The 27,426-nt window shown below is 42.3% G+C and overlaps 1 protein-coding gene across 4 annotated transcripts in view; it reads right to left on the reverse strand.

Moving 5' to 3' along the window:
- ATP7B (ATPase copper transporting beta) overlaps window positions 1–27,426 on the reverse strand; it is a 479,681-nt gene that overhangs the window by 213,215 nt on the left and 239,040 nt on the right. For all 4 annotated transcript variants that reach the window (XM_085621784.1, XM_085621786.1, XM_085621783.1 and 1 more), the window contains 3 exons: window positions 23,839–24,105; window positions 18,087–18,250; window positions 3,291–3,452 (listed from right to left, as the gene is read on the reverse strand). In XM_085621784.1, the coding sequence (XP_085477910.1) occupies window positions 3,291–3,452; window positions 18,087–18,250; window positions 23,839–24,105 (593 nt within the window). The remainder of the gene's footprint in view (window positions 1–3,290; window positions 3,453–18,086; window positions 18,251–23,838; window positions 24,106–27,426) is intronic.

A 27,426-nucleotide genomic window follows, 5' to 3' on the forward strand; every position in this document is an offset into this window, starting at 1 on the left:
CCAGCTGTTATCCTACACATTTACATGAAAATCCTTTGCCATTAAAACAATACTCTTAGCAAAATCAATATAATCAGACAATGCATAGATGCTATTAGCACCCACATTTAGAAATCACATATTCCCACACACCCATTCCATTTTAGCACAGCATCAAACCACTGACCATGTAAGCACTTGCCAACACAATAAAATTCCTAAAAGCCACCACATATGCTGAGCATAACATTTCACTATAAATTATCAAAGCTCTCTTAAACATAGTCAGCACCATCTCTTCTAACAAGTAGCTATAAAATATCAGCTATCTCTAAATATTTGTTTTGTTTTGTGGAAATGTAATAGATCAAAAGACAAGAGTGATGGGTGCTCTACTACAGGCTACACACAAGAATGTCATCGCCCTTCCAGACTGCACAGAAGACTTCCATTGTCTTTTCAGATAAACACTGTTATTGTCCTTTCTCATTTAATGCATAACTAGATTATGTACTCACACTAACCAGGCACCATTATGTTGAACACAACTATTACCACCTTAGACTTGGCATCTTTTGGCGTGTTTCCCCTGAGTTTTTGATTTCTGACCTCCCGGTTTTGACTGTTTTTGCTGGCGTAGTGTTACTGCGCACTTTTCTCACTGCTGATCAGTGGTAAAGTGCAAGTGCTCCTGTGGTAAATTGTGTTATGGATTGGTGTTTCCATGATTGGATATTTGATTTACTTGTTATTCCCTAGTAAAATGCACTGAGTTTGCCAGGGCCTGTGAATCAAATGCTACTAGTGGGCATGCAGCACTGATTGTGCCACCCACGTGAGCAGCCCTGAAAAGGTAACTCAGACCTGCCATTGCGGAGTCTGCGCGCAGTTTGTAACTGCCATGTCGAATTGGCCAGTGCACACACTTGCCAGTCCCTCACCTTCCCGTTTCTTACACGTCAGCCACCCCTAAGGCATGCCCAAGGTACCCCTGTAGGCCGGGTGCAGTGTATGTGAAAGGTAGGACTTGCCATGGTGTGTGTGGCATGTCCTGAAAGCGAATTACGGCCGATTTTATTTTTCGCTATTGCAAGGCTACCTGTTCCCCATAGGACAGAAGGGAGAGTTTGTTTATAACATCTTATAAACATAACTGGCTCGAGGAATTAGGTAGGAAAATAAAGTTTAGTATGCCTGAACTCAGAATCTAAAGATGCATCTTTTAGTTAAGGTGATTTTTACATTCTGTGTTTTAAAATACCACTTTTAGAAAGTAGGTATTTTCTTGATCAGTCATCCCGTGTGCCTCTGCAGGAATGTGGATTGCCTGTCTGGGTTTTGGATGACAGAAGACTGGGAAGCAAGAGTGGCTCCAGATAGTCTAGGTGGGTCAGGATAGGGCTGAATAGACCTGGGCTGCAATTGGGGAAGGGGAGGAGATTTCCTTGCACTTCAAAGGGCCTGGTCTGCCTCTGACCATGCCGTCTCCACCTCCTGCCAGGAAGTCACACCAGAGAAGGCAGAACTGGTTCTGGCTGGGCACAGACACTCTCTGCCTAAAAGATCAAAGGATTTTGGGATATAAATATTGGGGCCCAGACCCCCGAACTTTAGAACTCTTTTGGACCAAGAAGACTGCCAAGAAGAAGAGTCAGAGAAGCTGTGAGGAGGAACAACCACTTTGCTGTGTGCTTTGCTATGTTGGCCTGCAGTGGCTGCTTCTGTCTTGGGCAGTGAAAGGACTGGACTGAACTTTCTGCAATCTACTTTGAGAGTTTCTCCAAGGGCTTGAGGTAGAGCTTGCCCCCTGTTCAAGAGGTCTCAGGAACAGCAAAGACTTCAAGCTATTTTAACCTCAGCAGCGGGGACTGTGTGTTTTGTGCTGCAACAGAAGAAAAGCAACCCGCCGGCATCTACGATGCTGCTGCAGCCTCCGTGACCTGAAGGCACCGCACAGGGCACCGTCACAACACCGCACCGCAACCCTGGTCCCACCGACGATGCCTGTGGATGCCGCCACCGAGCCACTGATCGCACCACAACATGTGGGCACCGCACTTCGCACCGCCTCGCTTCACAACGACGCCTTGGTATCCCCGATGATGCCGCTCCAGGCCGAAATCGACGCTGCTGCTTGTACCGCGGTTCGAGGGCACCGCTTGTAAAGTTACACGATGCACCACTCTCATCCCGCACCACAGCCTTGGCCTACCGACGCCGGCACCATCGACTCCAGTTCGTCAGCCGACAACAGCCCTTCAGCAACGACGCCGCCGCTGCTTGCACCGTGCCCTGCCAGCACTGCAACGAGCACCGCTTTCACCTCGCACCGCGACCCTGGTCTCACCAACGATGCCATCTGAGGCTCCCACCGAGCCACTGCTCACACCGCGACCTGAGGGCACCGCACGCCACACTGCTGCACTTCGCACCGCAGCACCCAACGCCTGCGGACGCCAGCACTCCTGAGTCCACCAGAGAGGAGATCAATCTGCAATGCGTGTGACTTCGAGGGCCCCAACGACTCCTGCACTGGCCTCCGGAACTGACGCCTGCAGACGCCGTGCTTTTAGAAGCTCAACGAGAGGTGGCCGATGCCTTGCATTTCTAAAAGGTACTGTTTGTGGGTCTTCCCGACACCATAGCTAGCCCGTGACACCGCGGTCAGCCAGAACTGTTTGGATCTGTTTGTTTACGACACCGTGATAGCCCCAGTTGGAGCTATCAACATCAAGGAACTGTTTTTCAAGCATATTTTGATAATCGAAGATCTTTAAGTACTGTATTGTGGATTTTTATCGTTTTAGGTCTTGTCTTAAGTATATAAAAAATATTGGATATTTTTCTACACTCTGCTTACACTGTATCACTGTTGGTTATGTGCAAATGCTTTACACACTGCCTCTAAGATAAGCCTGACTGCTCGTGCCAAGCTACGAAGGGGGTGAGCAGGGGTTATTTTAGGAGTGTAACTCCCTTATCCTGACTAGAGTGGTGGTTTCTGCCTTGCTTTGGCACATGCCCTAGCCTACCAAAAATCCCATTTCTAACACCACCCCTCAGCTTTATCACTAAATCTCCTATGAGACTAGAGTTAGAAAAGTAAATCTGCCCAGTCAAACTGCTAGACAGGTTGTGTTATAAAGGTCAGGTCAAGTAGCAGTCATTGACCATAAGAAAGGTGTATTTGTGACCTACTGCTCTCTGCATTAATAACATATTTCATTAGGCTCTCTGGCAATTGGAGTCTCAAATTTAAAGCTTATGATATTTTCATCATCAACATGTGATCATTTTATTCTATGACTTACCTGAATGATTCTGATTATATCTCGTGGGCCAATAACTTCAGGATCAAACTGCACATGAGCTTTGTTGGTGGCAAGTGCTACAATTGCATTTACAATGCCATTGGTTCTGGTCAGCCTGGATTCAATAGTATTGGCACATGATGCAGACACCATGCCAGTCAGCTAGAGGAGAGAATTATAAAAACATTAAATGAATATTTTCAACATATAATGCAAGACTTCTGGTTTTTCACACAAACAATACCTGCATTTCACTGCTAGCCAAACGCAACAGACTTCTTACACGCCTGAGAAACGTACATATCCTAATGCTCACTATGCTTTACAAAAAACCCTTATTAAATCAATTAAAATCAAAGAAATGGCTAAGACTGTCAGCCCACTTGGCATTCCTATTTGCCCTTTGCACCAATCAGAGGGCAGCGTTGCAATCAAATTTTAATTTGGTCACTTATTTTAACTAACATATCTTGCAAGGATTTTTAGGTTTAAATTTGGTGACAAGATAATAGTGCAAACAATACAAAAATGTCAACTGTGTCCAGCAAACCAGAGAGATATGTGTATAGAAAACCAGGCAGGTACAGGAGGGTGATTATTTATGTATGGAGTACATATATTTTTGCAGCCCTTTGACACAGGTTTTGGAATGTTTGCATTTTAGGGGTATGTTCACTGAGCAGCACCCTTGTGCTTTTGAGTGATGTTTAGACAGAGAAACTGTAAATATCAGAAGAATAGGATCTATTTAGGTTTAAAGGAGCTCAACATGGCAGCCCATGCATTGTTATTCATAAAACTATTAATTGGAGATGTGTAACATTCTGCACCAGTCAAACCTTTGTGAAGTTCCATTTTTCTCCAATGTGTCTGCTTTTGCTACAAAGAATGGAGTCCACAAGTTTTGTACTAAACTTATTATAGGCCAAATAACTGCTCATAAATATTTAGACAAGGCATAACAATAAGCAAACTGATTTTGCACCACATTTGCTACATGTCTCTGATACTTTCTTAACTCTTCAAATGTGGAAAGTGAGTTCTAACTTCTCTATTGCTCTCCTTATGTAAGCAGTAAAAAGATATGACAAGATCAGCTCGCTCAATTTCTGTGTTTCCACTTGATATTTTGCAAGCAGGAAACATAGTGCAAAGGGGATCTTCATTTTTTTGACCGTCTGTAAATACTGGGAAATATGGGGGTCTGAAATGGTTGAACTGAATGGATATAAATGTAAACAGAAAACACTGTGCTTTCATGAGAGTGTTTCTTCAAAAATACTTTAAAAAAACAAATATCGCTTGTTACTCTCCTAATGCTTTTGTGAGATGGATGTTGACATCTGGTAAAATATATTTTTGTTAAATGTACAACAAATGTCTAACTTGAATAAATAGCAAGTATTGTAACATGCTTTCCAACCATATGAGAATAGGGGATGTCTCATGAAACATATTATCTTCAAGATCATTGGATTTTAAAACTTTGTAGGTTGGAATCTGCTTTGACAAATTGTATATATATTTTATCTGCTTTTGCTGGATCCCGCTCCTGTAAATCAGACCAAATTGTCAACCTACTAAAGACCACATGTCGCAAGGCAGCACTTGGTGAAAAGTGATTATGCAATGGGAATAACGGTAAAAAGATATCCTTTTCTGCTGAGAAGATCCCCAAAATAGTCTTATTACCTCATACGACTACTGGGTTGCAATCATTTTAACCTGTTCCATTTAACATATTCAAAAACAAGTTTTTTTACTTTTGTGTTGCAAGATTGCCCTAGCAGGATACATTTCAAACAAATATGTGTGGTATACAATGTACCAAAAAGAATGTTCCCTGTGGATTTGCATGCAAACAAACTTCAATCAATTTTCATAACCTGATTAATCTATTTAAACATAACAAATTACCAGAGCGGCGTCTGTGTAAGAAAACAAGTGTAGCCAATATTAAAATAAAAAACTGTTCTGTGTTAAAACGTTTGTTTTAGCGATCGGAGGGTGAATATCAGTCGATGTTTCTGCCAAGTGTTCTAGAATCAGACGGAGTCATCATCATGATGGAACATTTGAGGCCAATAAATTGCATCCATTCAGCAGCGTCACAGAGAGGGATGTCAACAAAGGAAAGTTTGGAAGGAACAATCAATGGATTTAAAAGGGATTTGTTTTGCAGCCATATTCCAACTCTCCAGTGATGTGCCTATGTGACCCGCACCCTCAATGAACTTTTTCTAAAATTGATATCCTGCTTTTATATGACATCACATATCTACACCGGACCTTGAGCCTAAGCCCTGCTGCAAACAACGAAATCCAATCTGCAGGAGGGTTGTCATAAGAGTGTCTATGTGCAGGGCTGGCCATCCCCAGATGTGCAAGGTCGAAGTGCATGATCAGAAGATAACCCATATGGCCAACCCCCACACAGAATACTAGTTGCCCACAGCTAGGCCAAATGGCTCATAGAATTCACTTTTAGGACATATATGCTTAAGAGTCGTTGCTTTTTACACACTTTTCTGCACAGTGCTGAGCAAGGGCGATAGCATCAAGCCACAGATTACAACCGACTCTTGGATTGTTTTAGGGTTATGGTTTCTGTAGTGAAAGCCATAGTATCATAATAATAATAAGAATAAGAATAAGAAGAAGAATCATAATCATAATAATAATAAAACAATACTACTACTAATAATAATAATAATAATATAAGAAGAAGAAGAATCATCATCATAATAATAATAAAACAATAATAATAATAATAATAATAATACTAATATAAGTAGAAGAATCATCATCATAATAATAATAAAACAATAATAATAATAATAATAATTATAATAATAATATAAGAAGAAGAAGAAGAATCATCATCATAATAATAATAAAACAATAATAATAATAACAACTATAATGAATTATTCGAATGGAGAGCACTTTATACTTCAAAAAAAGGAAAATAAATAGAACAGGAAGGGTTTTATTTTTTGGAGTAAATATCACAGCTTTTTATTTTTAGATTTTTTGGGGGGGTTGTTATTTCTTAATTCAAGCAAACAAAATCCTCTAAAATGAACAACTGCTTGTATTGCTCTATGTGAGCATCTACTGGCTGGGAAAGCACGATGTGCCAACAGTAAAATGTTTACTGCACCCGGTGCTGACCATTGCTAAGTAGTCGAAGTGTTTCACCAGCATTTGTCTTCGCTGTGGTGTAGAGGTGCTTCGGCAGGATGGTGTAGGAGGGTGGCTTAGTATATGGTGCACACTTATTTAAGTGAAGCACTTTGCACTAATCAAGATAACCTTTATGGTGATTTTAGTCATCTCAGACAATCATTGAAAGCTCTCTAAGTGGTAGCTGAGGAGAGCATCCTTCAGGCTTAGTTCAGAAGGAGTGTTAAGCAGCTTTTTTTACCACATTTAACCCCTTCGCCGCGGCGCAAATTCCGCCGCGGCGCTGGGGGGGTGCGGGGTGAGCGTGGCGCCGCCATGCTCGTGACGGAACCACGCCGTCATGAGTCACGGGCGAGCTGTGCTCATGACGGCGTGGTTCCATCACGACTTCGCCCACTCTTTATTTCGCCCGCACAGGCGGGGAATCAGCGACGCGTGGGCGGAGCGGCCACAGCATGACGGAACCACGCCGTCATGAGCACACGCCGCCCATGGCTCATGACGGCGTGGTTCCGTCATGCGCACGCAAGGGGTTAATCCTGTAGTGTAGGTTAAATGTAAAACAACTACACAGTGTAGTTACAAAAAATGTCTATTTAGTACACAACACTGACTAACACAGTGGCATATCTCCTACCTGGAGAAATCAACACAAATACACTGGAATACTTCATATGCAAGAGGTAAGTAAGCACAATACACAGTGGTCTCCAGGGGGAGATCAAACCATATACTAAGAAAGTGGACTGCGAACTGCAACCGAAGTCGGGACTTGGCCCAGGACACTCAGAAGAGCTGCGGACTTAATGACCCACCCAAGGTAAGACCATAGGTACCCATGGAGATGTGTGCAGAGTGGAAACATGGCCTCATACTCAAAAGCAGTCAACTGGAAAGTGGTGGTTGCAGTTTTGAAGAAGAAGAACCCTTCCCAGTGGACCCTGAAGAAACCCTGTGAAAGACGGAAGGCTGGAGAGTCACCCCACCCGTGGAAACCCCAGGAACCAGGATACCTACTCCAGTGAAGCCAGGTGCATAGGTGTGAAGTGACGTCGGAAACCGTCGTAGACCACAATGGAGGACTTTAGAAAAGATGCCGCTGGCGAACACCTGTGCAATAGTCTGGTGGAATCCAAAGGTGGATTCTTGAAGGGAAGAACCTGCAAGCAGAGGGGACAGAGTCAATGCCATTTGGAGGTGACCAGGGAGCACGGAAGAGCAATGACCACCGATGACGGAAGATGCAGGAGTGATAATGGTGACCTTGGCTGGAGCTTCTCGTACCACAAAGATCTCTGGAGTACAGAGCCAACAAGCTTTGTCAACGGCCAGTCAAAACAGTGCACAGGGGTTCGGTACTGACGAGGGATACTGGCCTCAAAATTGCAGAGATGACAGGTCAGACCTCGAAGGAGTTGCAGAACCACCACCTGTGTTTCTGAGCCTTTCGAAGTCCGTGGGAATTCTGGCGCAGCAGACTGGTCATCTTCATTGCGTTGCCTGCAGATGCAGGACTGACTCATTCACTCCAAGGGAGATTACTTTGGGTGTCCTTGTTGCCCACAGGTCTGTTGAAGATCCTGGAAGAAGCACCGACACAGACGACGAAGAAGACTTGCAGCACAGCGAGACCGGGAGCAGCAGAAGTCTTCCTTGATGCAGTCTCAGTTCCAGGCGAGAAGTCCAAGTGTCCAGACGGTCGAAGAGTGATGTGGTTTCAGGCTTGGGTCTTGTCCAATGACGAATCTGAGAACTCACCCACAGGTAAGCCCTTTTTTACCCTAAGAAAGGGGGGGAATCGGGGGTCCCTCCCAGAGGATCGGCTGGACAGAGGAGAGTATACTCCTTTGTCCAGTTTCGTGCCAGAGCGGGAGCCCAGGGCTCTCAGAACTACTTCTAACTAGAGTATACAAGGAGGGCACAAAGTGTGCCCTTCAAAGCAGTCTGGTGGTGCTGGCAAGCGCCCCCACCTCAGGCCCATACAGTCCTGTTTGGGAGATGGTCTCACCTCCCTGTGACAGGAAAGCTATTGTTCTACCTTCCACTGCTTGAGCTCAGCTCAGCAGCAGGAGGACAGAATCATGTCTGTGGACGGCAACAGCATTAGTATGCTGGCAGACCCTGGAAGGCTGTTACCTGGAGTAGTGGGGGCTGGACAGAGGAGCCCTTCAGTGTATGGAATCATACCTCCAACACTGGTAACGGTGTTGGGGTATGATTCCAACATGTGTGATACCAAACATGCCCAGGTTTGGCACAGTCACTATATAGTTAGCCATTGCGTAATGATGCATGGCCACTATATGTATCAAAATGGCTGACTGCACTTACAAAGCCTGGAGAATCGACTCCAGGGTTTGATGGGATATCCTGCTCATGCAGGGGCACCCTCACCCTTACAGGACAGCACCCTTCCTTCAGGATTAAAAGATCTGCTTTAAGGGTGACTTTTTGGTGTTAACCCCTTCAGTGCCCATGACGAGATGGTCTCGTCATGGGCCGCGGTTGCGCTGTGCCCATGACGAGACCATCTCGTCATGAACTCCGCCCGCTAATAGAAAGCCCGGCACAGGGCGGGGAAAGGACGGGGCACGCAAGAGGTTAAGGGTAGTGACCTCAGATATAAGAAAACGTATATCTGTTGTAAGCGGTGCTAGCACCAACTTATACAGCCTGCAATGGCAGGCCTGTATTCACAGTTTGAGTGGTCTCTCATGGGTGGCATAATACATGCTGCAGCCCATGGGAGACCCCTGGTGTACCTATGCCCTGGGTACCTTAGTACCATATACTTGTGACTTACAGGGGTACACCAGTAACCAATTGTGGAGGTACAGAAGTACTTACCATGTCAAATTTAGGGAGTAAGCATAGTCACTGCTCAGCAGGATCCCAGACAGACTAGTCAAAAAAACATACTGATGCCAGTAAATAGTGGGGGTAACCATGCAAGCAGATCCTACTTTCCTACAGTTGGGAATTGTTTTTCATGATGTATTTGAATATTCTCAGGTTGAAAATCACATTTTTGTTTGCTTGTAGGTGCCTGTTCATACAAGAAGTGCCAAAACGATGTCTTTCAGTTTTGCCTTAGCTGAGGCTCATATCACAAGGTAATTATACATACACGGGTTAAATCAGGTACCCTCAGAATCCAGGCTTAATTTATTTATATATTGTATGATGATTCTGTTGGGGAATAGTTCAATACAATAAAATATTACTGGAAAAGGGGTTAAAAGTAGTCCTCTCAATGCGCAATTAGTGAGAAAAAATTCACGAAAGGAAAGAAAGGCACACAATTTATAAGTGGGAAACAATCTATTTTCATAAACAAAATATATTATAGAACACATAAGGGTGTTACTAAGGTAGTCATGTCGGGGATTCATTTTTACTTACCCTCTAAATGGAAAGAAATTACAGTGAGTGGATTCTACTGGTGAATTTATCCCTTCATCCACTTCCGCAATATCAGACACAGGTTGAGGGGAGGTCCACAGGTGGTGGATGAAAAAGTTCACTGAACAAGTTTTAAGGCTAAATAATTTTTTCTGCTCAAAAGAAATTAACATTTGTTTTAAAAAGAACCTGCGAAATTCCTTGTGGAAATTCTGTAAAAGTGACTTTATGGTGACAAAAACCTAATAACCATTGAAATTGGCAAGTTAAGGTTAGCTAAACTGACCATTTTTCAAACTCCTGCCATGTACTAATCATGCCTTCACACATCACACCACATCTCAAATGACAACAGATGATATTGCCAATTATATCAACAAAGACGTCAGTGTTTTCAAAATGTATAATGTGCTCTGTAGCGTGTGTGCACGTTAAGCGATCGCAAAAAATGACTTAAGACACCACTGAATACCCCTAAGAAATTCAAAATAACTCAACACCACAGCTGACAAGAGCGAGAAAAGTGGGGATGTTAGAGTGTGAATGAATTGTTATGCTATCATAACATGTTCTAGATACTAATGGATTGGTGTCCATGATAGAGGGATATAGTAATCTTAACCTAACATTGTGCACACTTAATTTACAGGCGAAGTAGTAAAACCACTTAGGGTGATTCAAGGATGTTCTATTTGCATAATAATATCAACCTCACAAAATTGACTCCATGTGTTAAAAAGTGGGGAGATGGTTAAAATGTTTAGGATGTATTGAAATTTACACACATTTTGAGAGAGAAAGAGGCAAAATGTAAGTGCTTTCCCATTTGGTAATAAGGTTAAAGATAATGTGTATGGTCTGGTCAATAAATGAGTCCGTTTTTATTTTATCTGGTAAAGCAGCTTTTTTTTTAAGTGCCACCGAAAACCACATCTTGAGTACTGTATCCACTGGGAGCTAGGAATATCTACACCAAGTGCTACCTGTAGGTACAATATAGAGGATAAAGTACCAACTGTGGTTTATTTTATGAGTATTTACTGTTCAGAGTTTTAAATCTAGGCCAGTCTAAAAGGCTATTGTCCAATGAGTCATGCAGTTTGAAGAAGGGGTGTTTGGTCAAAGTTGTAACTATATATTCTATTAATGAAGACCATGCTGCATGTATGGACTGTACTTATGGCAATAATCCTGGTTTTGTAAGAGGATAAAGGCTGGCAGACTGTGCCTTCAAAAACTGTTAGTCATGCATGTTTTGATATCACTGTGGAGCCATTTAATGATATAATAGCTTTCCACAACAGTGATGTTAGAGATTATGTCACAGGTGATACCATATGTGATCTCATCAGTGATCACATGGCAATATCTTATGAGCAGAAAAACATAACTAACTGTAACATGATCATATGTCTCTTTGTGTGCACACCATGAGCCCTTGTGCATCCTTAAGAGTTATGAAAAGTGGTCAGAATGCATCAGCTGTGAGTCAGGAGTACAACTTGGCCTCTTTGATATAAAACTTGGAGGGTATGAAGAAGGGAGAAATGGAGTTTGCATTGCAGGGATAAAAACTACAAACACTCCCGCTGAAGGGGCAGGGCCACTGCCAGGTTGTCACATGGCCTTCCCAGGCGAGATTAGCAGGAGCAATATAAGAAAACTGCAAAACAGAAATATGGCGTCTAGCAATGTGCCTTGGTTGTCTCTGGCATTTCACTGTCGGTTAAGTTCCCTCCTGGCCTCCAAATCCACAACACTGTTTTCTTCTGTTTTCCTCTTTTATTGTCTCTAGCTTGGGTTCCTGGAGGCGCTCCGATTTGGGCACTCTCCTGTCTTCAGCTTTTTATCTGTGCACTGGCCCCTGATTTCCCTTCAGTCACAAGTTGCCTGGGTGCAGGGTAGGAATGCAGGTCCTCCCTTATGGCTTGCGATTATTATTGTTGCAGTGGAACCCAGCAAGTTATTTAGTCTGTGTGCTATTGACTACAACATGCCTGAAACAATAGTGGCTTTTTGGCCTTTGGTCGTTTCCATTATGTTCCTTTTGCAATGTCCGAGCACACCTACTGTGATTATCTGAACCAATGAGAGAGCCGTTATCCAGTGCTCCACGAGATAGAAGGATGGGTTGCGCTGTCTCACTCTCGCTGTTTCTATGACCCCTCTACTCCACATGAGTTATTACAACATCAGGACAGGAGTGTAGGGAAGGTATGGGGCCATCATCAGTATCCAGTTCTGTGAAACCCTGACAGAGTGGTAGCAATGAGCTTCAACACCCATGTGGGTTAATGAGCATCATGGGCTTTCTGCAGTTATAAAGAACAATGGCGCATGCAGAAGAGAAACATTCCTGGTCTCCGCCAATAATGAGCATCAAAGGCCACAAGTGTCAATCAGACTCAATAGACCCAGCCATTATTGATCAGAAATGGTGATAGGCTGTACTATGTCTCAGAGGGTGGGTATTTATTTATTTAACTATGCGATTTTATATAACTCAGATATGGACCGGAGGCATCAGAGTGCTTCACAATAAAGCCAGAACATATCAATAACAAATACAAATACACATGTATATTAAAGGTGGAATGATCACCAGGTTAGCCTCTTCTGGGAGGTAGAGCGCTTCACACATATTCATAGCAAGACATAGCATTGAGAAGTAGGTGGTACAGTACCATGTGAGGATCATGAATCGATGGAGCAAGTTGAGGTTGGAGTGCAACTGGAGGGAGCATGAGGAGCGATTTAGGCCAGGTGTCATTCAGAAAGAAGGGCTCTTGTGTATTTTTTGAAGGTGAAATGACATGTGGTCAGGTGGAGGATCGGTGGGAGGAAGTTCTAGATTCTTGTGGCACTTCAGAGGACTGGTTCATGTATTGCTATTGCTTGAAGGTGGTGTTTCGACGAGGAGCAGTTGAACGTTTCTTGAATCTCGGCTGATGCCTGAGATGTGCAGTTTCTCAGAGAGGTACAAGGGAAAAGAGGAGGGAATAGCTTTATGAGTGGTTTAGGCAGTTTTAAATTGAGCTCTCGCCTCTACGGGAAGCCACTGAAAGGAGCACAGAATGGGGGAGATGTGAGTGAATTTCTTGTGACCAGTCAAGAAGCAAGCTGCCGCATGTAGGACTGTTATGAATGGACCTAAGTGGACTTTGGAAAGGAGTGCAATTCCTTACTTAAATCTGGAGATAATGAGCGCCAGGACAACCGATTTAAGGTCTTATGCTGGGACGAGATTCCAGATTCCCCAAACCTAGCACTCTTAGCCATAGAGGAGATATGGCTCTGGAGATTAAGAAAGCTGTTGAGGGTGAAACCAAAAGATTTGGCATTCTGAGTGATGGTGCGTGACCTTTAATGTCCAGGACGTGATCCATCCAGTATTGGAATGAAGAGATAGCTTTCTTAGGAGGGATGAGAAGAAATTCTGTTTTCTCTAGACTTATTTTGAAGTGGTTGTTTGCGATCCAAGCTTCAATTAATCAATCAACTAATCAATCAGCGGTTTGTACAGTGCAGATACTCACCAGAGAGGGTCTCAAGGCGCTAGGGGGAAGGGTGTGGGGGGGAATGCTGCCCTGTCTGGGTTCAGTCAAAGAGCCAGGTCTTTAGATTCTTCTTGAATTTGGTCATTGACGGGGATTGCCTGAGGTGAAGGGTCCTTGGGTGTCCTTCAGAGTTGCTAGTTGGCAGTCGACGTGGCGTCCTGTGTTGAGGGCGAGGAGGGCACTTGCATCGTATTGGTGGAGAATCCGAGAACCAGGGTCCGTGGCGCTGGGCATGGTCCACGCGTGGACGGGCGCAGACGGGCATGCCCTTGGCGTGCCTACTGCGCACGGCTGCGCAGCAGCCACCATTAAGTAGTGCTGCGGGAGGCTGGACAGCTAGGAGGCAGGGAATGTGGGAGCGGGAAGGGTCACTGGAGGGAGTAGGGCCGCGGGGGACTACAGCAGCAGTGTAGAGGGCGGCAAAAAAAGTGAAAGAAGGAAAAGAAAAAGAAGAGGAAAAACAGAATAAAGGCAGAAGCAGAATCAAGAAAACAGAGCAGAAATAAAGGCAAAAGCAGAAAAGAGAGGCAGAGGGGCAGAGGGGCAGCCCTAGCAGCAGAGCAGTGGTGCTCTGCCACTAGACCACCAGGGAAGCTTGAATTCTATTCAGGAAGTAGGATAGATGGGTGAAGTTTTCCGGGCATGAGACCTTCAGGTAGATTTGGATGCACCTTTCATTGCCTTTAAGCAAAGAAAATCTCACAGTCATTTGCCCGTTGAGGCATATGTTCCCCATAGAGCACTAAAAGTAAAAAACACTGGTAATAAACAAAGGTGTTGTATACCTAATCTCTTTTAGTGATGAATTACTGCACATTTTTAAACTCAGATGCTCTACAGAGCAACTTTTTTTTATAGCTTTTATGTCTTGCCCCCATTGCAGACTGGTGCATCTGATACCTGCCTGGTGTTATGATCACAGCAGTATCATGACTCAGGGTCTGTGAGACACACTCCATGTGTTGTGTGGCTCTCTTCCCTGCGTTTGGTCAATGGGGGTCCTTGTGGGAGGGGGATCAGGGGTCATGGTGAGCAAGGGAGGCCTAAGGGAGCAAAGCAACACCCATCTGACCCAGGGGCAAGACAGGGTAAATGATATGGAGGAGGGTTGGAAGCAGCTCCAGGAATAACACTCTCCTGCCCTTATAGAACGTGATAGAGCGGAATTTACATTTACACTTTAAAGATGAGCAAAAACTGGACATGACACTTTTTGAGAGAAAAATAAATAAACGTGCAATGTTATAGAAAATAATGAAAACAAACAATATTAGTTACCGCATCGTAAAAGCATGCTGAAAAAGAGTAGTTTAAATGATATTAAATGTATAAGTAACATAGGTTGTGATTTATTAAAGAAAAGAATCTTGTTCCATTAACGTGAGTTAGAAATGTGTGCATAGTGAATTTTCACGTTATTGAGTTTAACTCTAATTAGTTTCATTTGCATTTATATAATAGAATAATAAATGAGATTTATGAAATAGTATTATTAATCCTAATATTGATAGTGAATTTTATAACAATATTTATATGTGTGATAATGTGTGCAAGAAATTACAAAAAAAGAAAAAAGGTGCTACACCTTTGTACTAAAAGATGCATTAGTGAGACTTTCATAAAACGTTCTTTACACATGTGCTAATAATAATTGCTTAAAATGAATATGTTTATCTATATGTTTAAGTGCATTTACATGTTGGTACTTTTAACACGAAGTAGTACCCTATTTCTACTTGAATTAATTTTGATCATACTAAAATGTTCTCAAGTGCATCAGAAATTATATTAGATCTTTGACTTCTATATGCTTTGGTAAATGTATGATATAAATATTCTGCGTTATATTAGCCTAAATTAACATTTGCAAATGAGTACTCATGAAGATTTCTGCTTTGCTAAGCACGCTGAGTATGAGAAAATCACTTGATGTAACAGTTGACTGTATCAAGTTCTTTCTAGCCTTGAGATTTTCATGCATTATATAAAGACTTTGTAACATTTATGTTACTACTTTCAGCACAGCTGCCTGGGAATATGCCCTTTTGAACTTTTACTACAAGCTCTAGCTAAAGGGGCATTGTTCACCGTTTCATATAACAGGATGACTGAAGGACTGCATAATGGTTCCACCTATTTTCACACATTTTGTGGCTTATGACACCCGATCTACATTCCACATGAAATGACCAATGGACTGAGTGGTCTGATCAGATGAGGTGACACCAGGAGGTGTCATTCCCGGAAATGCTAAGAGAATAATATTGCCTGATGAGAAAGTATTGGGGAATTCTTGAGATTTAATTTTTGGAGAAGAGACTCTCGTGCAGCTGATGGTGGTGACAGATAGCTGCTGTTCTCAGTGCAGGCAAATTATGAACTGACTGATGATGACTTCTCAATACGAACTGAATTGGCTTCCTTTCCCAAGTAGCACATAGGCTGCATGCGCTCAGTGGTCCTTCCCTTCTGGGACCACTAGAACCAGCATTTCATGCCCTTTCCTGAACTTGTGAGCTTTGGGTATTTGATCTGTCTACTAAATGCTTTATTTCCTATTTGATGCACTTATCCTGCTAAAAGATCTGATTAACTAAAATATATTAACTAAATTTGACTCAGTTATCATGATTTATCCACTTAAAGTGAATGAGCATTTTCAATTTAAATGTTACTAATTACTAAAGGTGATCGGATTAGGGAGATTTCAGGACACCAAATAATAATGCTGCTATTCTGTATTGCATTATCTGAACTTTTAGTGTGTATGATTTTTACTCACCTACGTCTCTTCAGGAGATTTGGGCCTGCAGTATTGATTTTATATCTTTATAACATTGTGTTGAGAGTAATTTAAATGCGTTTGATTTCTAATTTGTAGTATAGTTGTCCAGTTCCTGGTCCTCATTGGATGACTGCTGAAACCCTTTATATCCCACCCCTCTCAGCAAACAGCAAGGTCCATCGGAGAACCATAGAGAGTGGTAAATGATTAAAGTTTTTGATCATCTTAGATTTCATGGATGGATTTTTTGTTAGGAGCCCATTAAAAGTGACAACAAAGGCTAGGGGGCTTCTAAAAATCGTAGGTAGGTATGTGGAGGGCACGGTTAACCCTCTCTGTCCCTTTGGCATGGCCTTTGTGTGGGGGGAGTGACAAGCCCAAAACACACCTTGCTTTCGGGTAAGAAAGAATGTAGTCAGTCACAACTCTTCCTTCTGAATCTGCAAAAAATTGGATTGATTGGATCTGTCCTTTAAGTTTTTCCTGATGTAAGATGTAACAGATATATCATAGATTGTGCATAATCAATGGACACTTACTCTTTCATGTACAACTTCAAAATAGGTGAATACAAATACACCAAAAAAAGAAAGTCATCAAATGAAAACTAACACCACAAGGCTCCACTCATCAATTTTTTGTTGTTGTTGGTGAGAAAGTTGCTTATTAGTATTTCCAACTTAAAACAGAAAAATATGTTTGGACACACATTCCGATATACATCTAAGGCCTTTGACCAATCTGAGCCAAGTTTAAGTATATGGAAGGGATTGTCCTGAATTTATTATTTTCAAAAGATTGTTCAGATTTCTGAAAGGGGTGGGGAGCAACATAATTAACAATAAGTACAAAAATATATTTTCCTATAGACTTTTGTCTCAAACTTACCTACATGGGCATTGATGCCTTCTGTGTAATATATATTTATATGGATTAAAGGGCTCAGTTAAAGCATGTTACTGTGGTGTTAATGTCAAATTCATTTTTCTCATTGCCTTTACATTTGCCTTCATTTCACCAAGCATTAAGAATAAAAGTATTGCACAATTTTATTTTAATCCCTCTATTTACGTTTGTGATAATGTGTTGTGTTCATTTTAAGGGACGAAATGTTATGGAAGGATGGTCTAAAATATTTTTTTTCCGATGAACAAATACTTTTTTTTTTGTCTCTAGTAATTAAGAAACAATCCATACTAAACGCCCTAGGTGTGTTGTACCCATTGGGAAAGTGCTGCAGCCTTTTAATGTCTGTTGTTTGATTAAGTTACTGCTATAACTCTTGTTTTGTACATGACACGTACCATTTTTTAGTAATATTATAGCAATAATTTAAAAACTCTAAATGTAGAAAATTTTATTTTTCTTTGGATGTATTGGGTGGGGGGAGCACATGACTGGCATCTCCACAAAAGTTCTCCATTGCTATCTGGTACATACAGTTCATAATAATCTCAGTAACTCACAAGTAAGGAAATGTTCACCATCAGTAGGTGTAGAGAGTGCTAGTATTTCTGTGAATTCCTGGGCACTTGCATATGGATGACTGTCCTTCAGCAGAATAAACAGGTATCTTAAGGGGTGCCTATAGAGAGGCTTGTATGTCCTCAGGTCAGTACCACTTTATTTAAAATGTACTTGTTTTTTAGCGTAGCAGTATAGCAAATGAGACCAGGCCCTCTATTGATGTTTGGTGGCCCTCTAGGATTCTTTTATGTTACCCAATATAAATGGGTTCTTGTAAATGGAAAACAACCACAGTTGACACTAAATGCAAAAATTAAACTATTTGTGTTTTTACACAGCACTTTATTTATTCATTTCCTCTCTCTAAGTCATATGTGTTTGAACGTCTGACATACTCACCACAAGGTCGATACTGCCATCTGATGCAGTATAATCTTCCATGACTGTTGCTCCAAAGCCCATATTTTCAATTAATTGTGCGATTTCCTCTGGACATATCCTCTCTGGGTTGAACTTGACCTCTGCTTTTCCAGCCATCAGTGCCACCAGTACTGAAATTATACCTGAAAGGACAATGTTAATAAGTAAACTCCACATGATGGATATAAGGCTAAAACATGAATACATTATGCACAATATAAGAATAATTATACATAGATTCAGGCATTAAATGTGTACATATATTATCTTTTTCAGTTTATCCCAGAACTCTTTAAAGCAGGGGGTTAACAACCTAAAGGCTCCCACAGTGTACTAAGAAAGAATACAATCTAAACACAACCTGTGCCATATGCTCATTGTGTCCAAATGTGGAGCTTACTATCTAAACTGATTGTTTTTTTTAAATGTTTACTTTCATTTTTAAAAGGACAACATAAGGATACAACATAGGCATACAGTCACTTCTGACATATACAATTCCGCAATGAAGTACATGCAAGCACATATTACAAAAACATACAGGAGAGGTACGAGGCAGCAATAGAATCCAACAGGGTCCAACAATCCCATTGCTGCTCACGAGCTCCCCTCACCCCCATTGCCCAGGCGGATCAGTCCCCAGGATTCTCAGCCGTTTTGGTGGAGGCATTCTGAACATCGACCATTGTGGTCAGTTCCTGTAACATTTTGGCCCATACCAGATGTTCCTCCTCCATTTTATCGTCGGTTATGACCTCACATATGTCAGGCGCTGATCATGGGCGCCTACCGGGAATATAGCCGGACAAGGAACTACAACACCCAGAATGCCCGGCTGCAGGAAGGCGTGGCCACTGCCTGTAAATTCTCGGAGACGCGAACCAATACGTGCGCGTTATACTGCTTTGTGTTGTTGGAAGCTGTGGAGGACACTGCCCGGCGGAGGACGCTTGATCGGGGATTCCTGCGGTTCCCGCCTCAAGGGAGACCGCTGCGGGGCGCTAAAGGAAGCGCCACCACGCCTACCCCGGGTCGCTTCCAACGCAGCCTAGAGATTCTGCCCTGAGATGCACGGCTCTCGGAAACCCTTGATTCCCGTATTAAGGGGAACCACCGCGGGGCGCTGACGTAAGCGCCGCCGCCTGTTAATTCCACACGGCCCTTAGGAACCGAGGAGCTCCCTCCGCCTCGCGAAGTAAGAGGCATTTCCTTGCGGTACTTTTCAGGGAGAGAGCCCTCACAGCCATACAGGTACAAAAGGAATAGGGGAGGGGCTGCCCTGTGCGAGACTTGAATAGCATTGCCTGAAGAAAGGCAGAGCGTCTGGAGACCTTGGGCTAGACCTTAAGCTTGGCATAGATCTAACATTACATGATTCTTGGTTGATTCTAACGCTAGCATGGTTCGAATGCTAGTGTTGCTATGACTATTGACTACAGAGCAACCTTTTGAATATAGAGCGAGAGAAACCACAGGAAAGCGCAGTGGTGTCTATGTTTGTTTTGGGACAGAAGGGGGAGGTATTGTATGGATGGTCGGTATCGGCCTTGGTTCAGGAGCTATGGTGTCCTTCATTGGGGAAACGCAACTCTACATGGTTTTGCTGCATGCTCAGTGGAATGTATGATGAGACACACTCGTTAGGCGTTTATAGTGAGACCTAATGAGAGTAGAAGTGTTGTTTTGCTGTCTTTTCTTTGTGTCTTCTTTTGTTGCAGGTATTCTACTCCCCGCTGTTCCCGCCCTAATTCCTTTCCCTCGCCTGATTGCCCTTGTACTCTGTGTGTGTTTAATCCAGAGTCGGGGACATCTGGAGGTGGAACCCTTGTGCATCACCCAAGCCTGAAGGAGCCGCAGTGGAACGTGACAACATATATGCTGTTCTTTCGCAGGAGCCCATTTAGCTTTGTCTTTGGTCCACATCTGAAGGGTGGGGCTTCTAGAGGATAGCCATCAAATAGCCACTCTCTTCTTTGCCAAGAAGTGTCATTCTGTATTACATTTTACCTTTCTAGGGTTATGGGAAAAGACTGAGGAGACAGTGCCTCATTGACCTCAAGTTTAATTTGGGTGACCATTCGTAAGCAGTGAACTATCCTCCTCCAGTATAATTCTATATTGTAAACTGAAATTTGATGCAGCAAGGAGTACTAGACAGTGAGCCTAATGGAACTGTTATATGGTGACACCCCAACATTCCCTTGAGTATGTCTTGACTATGCGCACTATACTAGTGATACTATTTGAGTATTTGAGCTTTCCACATAACCTCAACTTCTCTATCTTTTCTTAAAGGCTTCAATTAGGGACGGGTAAAATCGCAATTTTTTGCAAAATAAGCAATATTTTTGAGAAATTATGCGTGTTGCTTCAAATGTGCTTGGATGATATCTTGTGTGAAAATCTACCAAGAGGGCACACTTCATGTGCAAATGTCACACAAGATACCGGCAGGACACTGGATCACATAAAATGGCTCCTTGCAGCATTTCTATTGACTCCAATGTGATATTTTCTCCTCACAGCAGACTCCTGCATGAGAAACAGCACAACTGTGTGATGGCAAAAAACTTCACAGAATCAATGTAATACTAACTATGCACATTTCATGAGATTTTGCTCAAGCCCACATACCGTACCTCCTCTCCATCTCAAACTTTGTCAAATGCATGACTTAATGCTAACCATCTTTGGATCTTTGTTGCCACATCTCTAAATATTACCAACTTTTCTTAAATCGTTCCCCATTTATTCTACTCCATTTCTGGTAGATCTATGATACATTTGAAAAAGGAGCTTACTGTGACTCCCAACCCCTCTGGAATTACACTGATAATTGCTTTGAGAAATTCAGACCCCAGCACTGATCTACTTGGCATCAAAACTTCTACAAAGGTTGAAGTCAGGAAAACAGCAACATGTACCTTTTTTCACATTAGCTTATGCCAGTTCACTACTCTGTGAAGCACAAAGAGTCAATTTGCATACTCTTTTACGTTCCATATGTATGTTTCCTTTACTCCATGCTTCACAAAGTAAGCAGGTCCACCACCACACACAGCCCTAAAGCAAGTTCAGATACTGCAGTGTCCTACTCGTGTTTGTCATTTCACACTATTTCGCTGATAGTATCCCTATCTAAAAGGAATTTCAAGGAACTGGGCTCTTTTCTGATACATCAACAGTCTATTGCAGAGTGTGTTCTACAAGTACGCGTGCCTGATCTAGCTATTCTTACTCCACATCAAAACCCCTTTTGTACTCTTTCGCCTATAACTTGGTTACCTTGGTTACTCATTTACTGGCTTGAGATATTTAGAAAGTGACTCTGACTGGCACTCACTAGTGTGGAAATATGTTCATTCCTGCTGAAGTAAGCCTGTCTTAAACCAGGAACACAGTTTAGTAAATTACACACACTGTGAACAGGAACATAATGTAAACGTATTCTTCAAGTAAGTGTACTGCCATTTTTGGTATTGCACTGACATAAGTTAAGCTGTCTCATTATCAAAATCTGTGTCCATTACCCTCCCTTTGAGAACTGGCCCTACATGATTATTTTAGGCTTAATTTTGCTGGTTTATGAACTAAGGGCCTCATTACAATGCGGGTCGGATAACTGTCCGACCGGCATTGTGTCAGAAACCGGACCGCCCGACAAGGAATCGGTGGTCATGCTTCCCACACTAAGATGCAACCACCTTCAAGGGAGTTGGAAAGTGACAGAGGCACTGCTAGGGCCCTAAAAGACCCTTTCCGACAGCCTTTTCATAGTGGAAAAACCCACATAAAAAAGGCTGTCGGAAACGTGCATTGTAATCCCCACGGCGATGCCTAAGCAGGCACTGCCTCCATTTTGGCGATTACAATCCCCCCTCTGCCCCGACAGTCTCGTTGAGCCTGCTGGAGGTGAGGCTGATTCCGCACGTAGGCAGTGGTGGGACTGCCTGGATCATAATATGCCTCAGATGTTGGGCGGAACGCTGCTGTCGGATGGCCTTCCGCTCATCATTGTAATCAGGCCAATAGTCTGTGCTCAACAGACATATAATATGTGTGCTGTAGACCTTAATAAAAAGTAATACAAGCAGAACAATATAGCTAGCCAAATAGTAATGTTTTACGTGCATCTTGCTTCAGGAAATGGCCTTTACCTCAAAATCAAACGTGACCTGTGAAAAGATGTACATTGTCTCAATATCCCTCCGTGCTTCCAAAAAGAGTCATTGTGGTCTAATATACAGTATTTAGGAAATAGGTCACCCAGTAGAAAACTTTCCACTATACCGCTTATTATATGTGAAGTGTTTACTAGAAGTTGCCATAGCCTCATTGATCTCAGACTAGTCAGTTTTCTTTGTTTCATTTTGTCCAGTTCCTTTTTTGGGGATTCGTACGGCTGATTGTGACAATGAGGCCCTGGCTGTCTGTAACCAGTGCCTGCCTATGGACTGCACCTCTATCACTTCGGAATCGATTCCAAATCCCATTAACTAGGGCTGAGTATCTTCTGTGCATTCCTTTGGGTCACTCTTTGTCAGGCCTGAGCTGACTCTTCAATTCTTTTACAATAGCTGAACAAATCAAGTGTGCGACATAGGCTGTCCCTCTGCCGCTCTTTGGTGTATGCTTCAGGGCACTTATGATTGGCATGACGGATTGTGACAACGGGGTCCTGGATGTCTGTAAATAGAGCATGCCACAGGATTACACTTCTGTTGCTTCCGGATAGATACTAAGGAGGATTAACAATGACTGACTCTCTCCTGTACATGCCCCTAGAGTTACTCTTTGTCAGGCTTGAGCATACTCTCGAGTTTGTTTACGATAGATGCATAAATAAAGTGCATGCCATGAACTGCCCCACAACCATTCTTGGGTGGAGGCTTCATGGTGGTTATCAACTAACTCTTTAATTTATGATGTCTACCAGCAAGCAGTGCATATCGTGGGCTGGACGTTTGTCTCCCCTGGTGGACTCTATTGAGCTTTTATTCTGGCTGTCTCTAACCAGTGTCGTCTAAAGTTTGCACCTCTGTGGCTCACTGGTAGGGCCCAAAGAGTATGTGCTATGACTGCATTTCTCCTGTGAATTCCTCTGGGTTTCTCCTCAACTCCTCTGGGTGGACTGCAGGAGATCATCAACCACGGTGGCTGTATCAAATCCAACCCTGTGGGTTGCTCATGTCACTGCAGGGGATTCTATAGAGCAGCTCCATGACTGCCTGTATCCACGCTGTGGGAGGCCCCTCTTTTGCTCTGGCTGGATTCCATAAAGACCCATACAATCATTTACATCAATCGGTTAATGTAAAGTTAATGCCTTTTATCTCTCCCTCTTTTTTGTCATCAAACACTAAGCCCAGCAACCTAGGAGAACATAAGAGCACCATTCTAGTCACTCATATATGATACCAAAATGCTTGGCACATAGACTGCACTGAAATTCAAGCAAGAACTCCCTCACAGTGTAACGGGCTCTCTGTCCACTAAGGTTCTTCGGCATCCTGGGTGTGGCACCACAACATCGACTTTTAAATATCGACTTGAATCAATATCACCTACAAGATATGATGTCTACTTAACTTGAAGATCTTTTGCAAGTCGATATCTTGCATCTGGATTGTTGCAGGTCGATATTTTTATACATGACAATAGTAGCTCTATGAGGCCATACCAATGGCAGTAGGTACACTATACACATTTATAACATAATAATATAGCTTACCATCTTTCTTGAGCAGGTTTCTCTCAATATTTGACACACACGAAGCACAGGTCATACCAGTAACCTCCAAAAAGCACTTCTCAGCCAAGACCGCCCCAGGGAGGTTCAAAGTATCTGGATGTGCTTTCTTAGGGAGGAAATCTATGATGCAGTCCTGAGAAAATCCAGGATCACGGACTTTCAATCCAGGGAGAGGCGGTGTCGGGGATATGGGCTTCAGCACAGCTCCAGGACCCGGTCCATCAGGCTCGACAAAGGACAAGGTATCTAGAAATAAAGCAAAGCAGTGGAATCAGTAAGGAATGCAATACGAAACCTAATGACTTTGGAACTTCAATATGCCATTAATTCAGAGTAACTGTTGAAAGGCATCTATATAGAATACCTCACGTATATCGACTATCAGCTAATCTATTATTTAATTAACATTTCAAGAACTGACTGAGGTAGTTATCAATAGGTTTGGTACTGTGCCTGGAATGCAGCTGTGTGCTTCACTGTAATGAAAGTCTAATTTTCATCCAACGTTGTAAAAGCAAGGTGGTCTAAAAGACAGGGTACACAATCAAGAGAACAATACCCCAATGGGGCCAGAACCTACATTATGAAATGAGGAGAGGATCAGCCTGTCTGTACCACAAACGTGCAAATATGTAAGTGAAACATAAGGCAACGACCAACAATGAGATTGGGTGCTCCCATTACTGATGCCAGCTTTAATGCCACATGACTAGGAATCCCCATTAATGGGAAATGACTGCCTTATTTTGGCACGTGTAACTTTCTTGGTGTTGACTTCTCTTTGTTGATGCTTTGATGTTGATGTTTTGCTGACCCTTCATCACAAAACAGTGTCTTTGTGCAAAATCTCAAAGATCATCTGATCCTTCTAGCTGGGTATTGCCAATGGCCTTATGTAAGACAAATCTGATAGAAAAGGCATGTCACTTGCGCCAATAAATAAATAAGTAAAATTTACTATATGAATGAAAAACAAATGATATTGTATCTGGTCTAAATGATTTAGCACTGTCAAGATAGGTACTTCACACAGTGTTTGTGGTTATGAGCTTACAGAGTATCTAACTGACACAAACATATTTCTTGACTTTAACCCTCAAAGGCCCAGCCTGGCAAATGAGCAACAGCAGCTCACCAGTGACACAGCCAAGAGTTTCACTTTTGTAGGAAACTAAAATGGTTTTCAAAGTTGCAAAGGTTGTGTGACAAGTGGATCCGCAACGGTACACCAACACCTAACAAGATACATGGGTCTTTAACAACCTGGATAAGCCATGAACCTGCAATTAGAAGAATCATGTTGGGGCCAGGAGCTTAAAGCTTGGGTTTGGAGTAGGTACTAGCCTTTAGTTCCACTTGGCATGCCACAGAAATCAATTGTATGGCTGTGCACAGTTAACAGATGAGTTGCTCCACTCAAATCCAAACAAATGAACATTTCTGCACCCGGTCAGACGTCTCAAGAGGCATGCTGGCATGCAAAGATATAACTGTTGTTGTTCTCCAATTGAGAGAAGATATTTAGCAGAACTAGCAAGGATCGTGCAGCTGGTGTAAAGAAAGAGAGCACCTTCCTGAGCATTTCTAAACCTATAAACCACAATTAACAATGCTGTGACTTGATGGTGAGATGGCTTACAGGACTAAGGCATCAATGACTACCATCACTACCACCATCACCATTATCACAACCACAAGTGCCACCACCAATAATATCAACATCATTACCATTAGCACTATTACAATCACATCATTACCATTACCAACTACACCACCATTACCATCACCATCATTATATCCATACCTATACCACCAATATCACCCCATTACCACTATTGCAATTACCCCCACCACAACGACCACCAAAGCCAATAGGTCTGATGGTTCCTAAATCTCCAACAGAATCTAGAATGGTTTTCGCGACTAACATGCCAAAATCAGAATTGCATAGATCACATCAGGAGACTTGTGATACAGGTTTCCTAATCATGAAAACATACCAATGTCAATGAAAATCTGTGTACACACAAATTAAAGTCTGAAAGGGTTTGTTAATAAAGGAAAAATGAATGATCTATGAACCACAGATTGAGCAAACCAAGGGGTCCCACAGCAAAATGTATTGGAGTGAACTTTGTAAGAAAATACAAGATACATTTATAGCATTTGACATAGACGCTTTCATTGAGCTTCAAATGATTATGCACATCAAAGTGAGTACATTGACACCTGATTCTGAGAGCCTGGGAAAGGAAAAAAACAACCTTCAAATGTAACAAGAATGTAAACTTTTTTGGCTGAGCAAGCAAATCAATACCTTCTTGTCTCAGGAGCCAAGCTGTTAAACAGAGGCTGTAAACACAATAGACAGGCAATTCCTTAGCCATGAGCAAGAAAACATGGTTGTAGCAGTCACATTAAAGCTAAAGGAGTAATTTGCAGTTTACAATGGGTTTGCCTGAAGATTAATGAGTGGTTTGAACCAAGGGAATTTAAACTCTTCGGTCATGCACCAGCCTGCTCAATATGCCAAACAGAGAAGCTATAAGTACATTGTGGATGAAATAAACATGATGATGTTTCCTAATTATTAGTTATACAATATATAACTTGATTTATCTGAAGCAGAAACTGCAGATTGGTCTTCTCATAACACTGTACATGATGGGTCTTAGTCTATATAGTTGCAATTTAAATGTAGAAGAAACTTTATGCTGATAGATCTTATCAGGTAAAATAAGGATTACAAACAAACACAATAGATTACACCCCAACATCATCAGTGGTCCATGCTCAGATTAAGGACAAACATCTACAGTGTAGGTTAAAAGTGTTTTTGTAGATGGCACAGGGTAGTTGAGTATTGTTTTTGATAATGTTCCTTGTGGTGAGGCTTATGTTGTGCAGTCTGTAATAATCTGTATCACTCATCTAGAAGGGGTGGAATGTGAAATGACCTGTGGATACTTTAATAATGAAATTACTCAACTATTTCCACAATTAGAGTAATTGGCACCTGTGAGAGGGCAGACAACAGTACTTCGGGTTTGGTGGTGAAAGTGTCTTTTTTAGCTCAACTGACTTCCCTTGCAGCCTTTAATTGTTTTTACCGGGCACTGCAGTAAATGCACTTTGCATGGCTTCTGGTGAGATTGGCAAATGGTTAAAATTCAATCCAGCGTAAGGCATGTGCTATTCGTAATAATGCCTATGTGTTCTGTCTTGTACCAGAAAGCAGGTCTCTCGGTTTCTAACTGAAAATTAGATTAAGCCTAATTGTATTTGTCTAATAAAATAGTACTATACCTAGGACATTGAGGAGAGAGGGAGGAAGTATTTAGTAGGGTCATATGGTCATAGCTCTCAGTTGAAGACAATCCTAAAACCAATATAGAATTGGGTACTGAATCCAGGTAGCTGCCAAGAGACTGCTTGCCTGGATATGTGCATCCAATTGCAATTAGAATTGGTGGGATGGGCTGCGCTGCTGGGTGATGGGATGGTGAACATTGGTTACTATACAAATTGCAAAAGGGTCATGTAGTTATAAGATGTTTTTCACTTAAT

Source organism: Triturus cristatus, chromosome 8, assembly GCF_964204655.1.
Source record: "Triturus cristatus chromosome 8, aTriCri1.1, whole genome shotgun sequence".
In the NCBI taxonomy this organism is placed as follows: Eukaryota; Metazoa; Chordata; class Amphibia; order Caudata; family Salamandridae; genus Triturus; species Triturus cristatus.